The sequence below is a fragment of the Lactuca serriola genome, chromosome 4 (genome assembly GCF_051521515.1).
Source record: "Lactuca serriola cultivar US96UC23 chromosome 4, Lser_US96UC23_V15, whole genome shotgun sequence".
Classification (NCBI taxonomy): domain Eukaryota; kingdom Viridiplantae; phylum Streptophyta; class Magnoliopsida; order Asterales; family Asteraceae; genus Lactuca; species Lactuca serriola.
In genome coordinates this window covers 18,463,747-18,467,586 of record NC_136411.1, presented here as the reverse complement: position 1 = coordinate 18,467,586, position 3,840 = coordinate 18,463,747, and the positions used below count along the sequence as shown (strand labels likewise).

Sequence of the window (3,840 nt, the reverse complement as noted above, 5' to 3'; positions counted from 1 at the left end):
CCGCACCGAAACAAAACCACAAAGTTTGGTTTTTCCTTTTGAATAACCGCAACTTACGGTTTGCAGTTCTTTTTGCTTTTTGCTCCAAAAACCGCACCAAGCCCACCCTACAAGGAAGAACCCAATGTTTCTAAATTTCATAAGGAAGCATCAAAAATAAAGTAGTTTTGAGAAAATCCAACAGTAAAGGATGACAGAAACGATAAGTATTGGTGTGAAAATATGACTCTAGCATAGTGACAATTTTTTATTCATACGATAACACTACAAACATTATATTTACACATATCTAGTAAGTTCTTCATATCCAACATATAAGAATGAAAACCGTTTAATCGAAATCTATAACTTATACACAAAACTACCAAAACAAAGTATACAAAAAATTCATGTTTCTTCAGTAGTCTTAACCGGGGTCCAATCCTTATTCGTGACACCTTCTTTCTTCTTACGAGACATCGACCCAATAAAATATCCAACTAACATACAAAACAATATAAGACCAGCACCCTGAACATACCACAAAACCGATGTTTTTCCGTCTTTACCCTTCACATTCTCACTTGGCCCAGCCTCGTTCGTGACTATTTTAGTAATTTCACCATTTATGACTTCCCCAGGTGCTAGAATTTCCACCACATCATGTGCCTCCCCATCATGATTTCCGATATACGTAAAAGTTAGTTTCTCTCTATTAGCAATAAGTTTGGTGTACCCAAACTCACCACCACGGTACACTGAGCGGGCCGGTTGTGGAAAAATTGGGACTGTCAGGTGATTAGGTCTAGGCTCCCAAATAGGCTGCCAGTCCTGACCAGCCATCCCAATCACCACATGTACTGGCCCACTCCCACAAGTATAATTATTTATTGGACAAAAACGTTCATATCTGTGAACATGGCCCCACAAGGCCAGGTTCACTTTATTATCAACCAACAACGGTTCCAAATGCTCAAGCATTTTCTCCCGAATCGGACGGTCTCTAACCTCATTGCTCGTGGTGTACATCGGTCGATGACCTTGGACCACAACAAACGGCGTTTTGACCCGGTCAACCGACTCCAAATCGCTCTTTAGAAACTTGTATTGTTTACTCCCTTTGAGGAAATCCGTTTCCGTTGATAAATACACAAAATGAACAACACCAAAATCGAAAGAATAGTAAAGGTTCCGAGTCGGCGGGGCCCGGGTCCCGGTTGACTCGGACGAGTTCCCGGGCATGTTGAATTTATAACTATACGGTATCCCACATTCACCACCACCATCACGAGCGAAAACATACATCGCCCAGTCTGGTTTCCACGGCTGCATCGGCCAATCATACTCATGATTGCCGATGCAGACGTGGTATGGGACTTTAGACGCCACGGGCTCGATCTGGTTGAAAAAATGATCCCAAATCCACGAGTAGCCCCTGGCGTAACTGATATCCCCAATGTGGGATATCAGCGCTGGTTTTTCACCAAGAGCTTCAATGTCACGCGCAATCCATTTAATGGTTGAAATACTTTCGTCTTGTGTTCTTATATACGTGTTATATGGTGTTGCAGTCCCCATATCTCCGAACAAAAAAGCTATTGTTTCACCTGAATTGTTATCTGGTGATACGAAGTCGAAAGTATTGCTCCAACCCTCTGAATCACTTCCCACCTGTTGTTTTTTACGTCAAATTAACTATCTTTAGAGTACAAAATTGAGATGATTACGTATATGTGTCTAAAACCTAATGATTGGTATACTAAGTGTTTGATTATAAGTTAATAAACTACAATCTTTGTTAAAATATAACTCGAGAAATTACCTTGTAGAAGTACCTTCTTCCTGGTTGTAAGTTGATCATCACTCCATCATGTATAAACCCTGGATCTCTCCACCCAACACTCTGATTCGCCGGAGAATCACACATATCTTCCCTCTCATACCGGCCGACCCGAGTTTCCACCGCGTGATCCATCCGACCCGAATCCAACCCGTACTTCACGACACTTTTCTTTCCATGACCACTCACAAACATAACCCGCATCTCACCAACCTCACCCGTCAACGCTAAATGGATCTGGTCCGGCCCGTGAGCTTGTTCGTACTCAAACTCCTCCGTTTCCGCTAGTAAATGCTTGGGTTGTGGTAAAGGATTGTTGTCATGATCTTGGCGGGTCGGGATGATCTCTGACTCTGTCCATCGAAAGATCCGGATTTTGTATTTGGATCTGAGGTTAATCAATGGGATTGTGACGGAACCCGACCCGGATTGCCATGTGGATGAGGTGTTGAGGTAGAGATAACCGATGTAGTGGTGGAGGGAGGAGTTGGGCGGCGTGTAGATGCCGAGCCAGTCGAGTTGTGAAGGTGAGTCGACTCCGGACCATCTGATAGTTACCGAGTTGTTTGATTTGGTGAGAGAATTTGAGGAAAGGAAAAGCGAAGGCGATTTTGAGATCGATGGGTGAATGAAAAGAGTGAAGAAGAACAAAAACAAAAGAGGGATTGGTGAATTCATGATCTGGAGACTGGGATTATGGAGTTAGGGCTTTGGGGGTTGGATTAATGGAGAAGATGATGAATATAATAATTCATTTATTTTGATTACAACGGAAGCGAAACGAAAAGGATCTGTGATGTTTGGTCCGACTGATAACTTTTTCGTTTGTTGCTCCGTCGTGTTCTCGACAGAAGTCGAGATGCGATTTGTCAAGATAGGTGGATGCATGGTGTGGATGTAACACTACACAAAAGTTTTAGAAAATAAATAAATAATTATAATTTTTTATTTTTTTCGGGTTTAAACAAAAACATTTTATTAAAAAGAAAATAAATAAACAATTATAATTTTCATTTTTTTCGGTTTTAAACAAAAACATTTTGTTAAAAATAATCTAAACTAGAAAAAAATCTTGGGTTTCACCACAGGTTAGATAGTTTTTTTTTTGTTATGTAATTATGGTCTTTTTTTATCGAATCTTGGACTTCTTTTGTTGTTACAGTCATAGATTCTGTTGTATGATGTTAGAATGGCGGGCAATTAAATATAGTAATATGGGGGCACTCAAAGGGTGCGTCATTAAATCAAAGTAAATTGTAAAAACCAAAAGCAAAATGTGTAAATTCAAAGTACATTGATATTTAGTGTATTTACCACCTAAATATGCAAAAAAAAAAATGCTACAAATAGCAATGTACTTTAGGTTTTAGTAAAAAAAAACTCAAAACAAATTGCAACTTCTTCATCAGTTTGAAACATCCTCAAAATGTCCATGTAAAAACAATGACTTAATCATAGATTTTAATTCTCGTGACAGCTTCATTTGCCTAAAGTTTCAAGAGAACAATAATAAATGTAAGATAATTGTTTTCTGAATGAATTAAATATATGAATGACATCATTTGTAGATAAATGTAGAACATATTTGCACTGGTATTTCACTGGCATCTACTATATAAAGTTTCTACAATCAAATAGAGCATTACAATTGAAAGAATAAACATGGCATTATATTGCCAAAAACGAATCAAGAAAATATGAAAGCTTGATAAGAAATAATGAATCTCAGTCTGAGGTATCACTACAGAACCTTACACATCCATGTCCATTAAAACATAAATAAGTAATAAGATTGAGAGAATGAAAGCTTGTAGATTGGGGTTGTAGGGAGTAGGGGTAGCGAGTATGGGTAGGGGTAGGGGTAGATATGGGGGTTGAGGTAGGGGCACGAATGGGGTTTAATTAAAAATGTAACATCCCAAAAATCACAATAAATTTTAACTTTTCAAAAACAGCTCATTTTATCCATAAAGTGTTTAAAAAAACCATTGTTTCAAAAGTATTATTCAAAATCAGAGTAT

General features: G+C 38.5%; 1 protein-coding gene across 1 annotated transcript; it reads right to left on the bottom strand.

Moving 5' to 3' along the window:
* Window positions 1-209: 209 nt before the first annotated feature.
* On the bottom strand, window positions 210-2,670 carry LOC145101117 (putative inactive purple acid phosphatase 2). The gene is made up of 2 exons (XM_079038280.1): window positions 1,802-2,670; window positions 210-1,650 (listed from the first exon to the last, which is right to left on the bottom strand). Exons 1-2 carry the CDS (start codon window positions 2,495-2,497, stop codon window positions 388-390), a joined length of 1,959 nt encoding a protein of 652 aa, XP_078894406.1. The 5' UTR covers window positions 2,498-2,670; the 3' UTR covers window positions 210-387.
* Window positions 2,671-3,840: the final 1,170 nt, after the last annotated feature.

Bases quoted from the DNA above. Each gene is read 5' to 3' on its own strand.
- LOC145101117 (XM_079038280.1), bottom strand. From the start codon at position 2,497: ATGAATTCACCAATCCCTCTTTTGTTTTTGTTCTTCTTCACTCTTTTC. The intron at 1,651-1,801 runs GTAATTTCTCGA...AAAAAACAACAG, and splicing joins GAAGAAGGTACTTCTACAAG to GTGGGAAGTGATTCAGAGGG.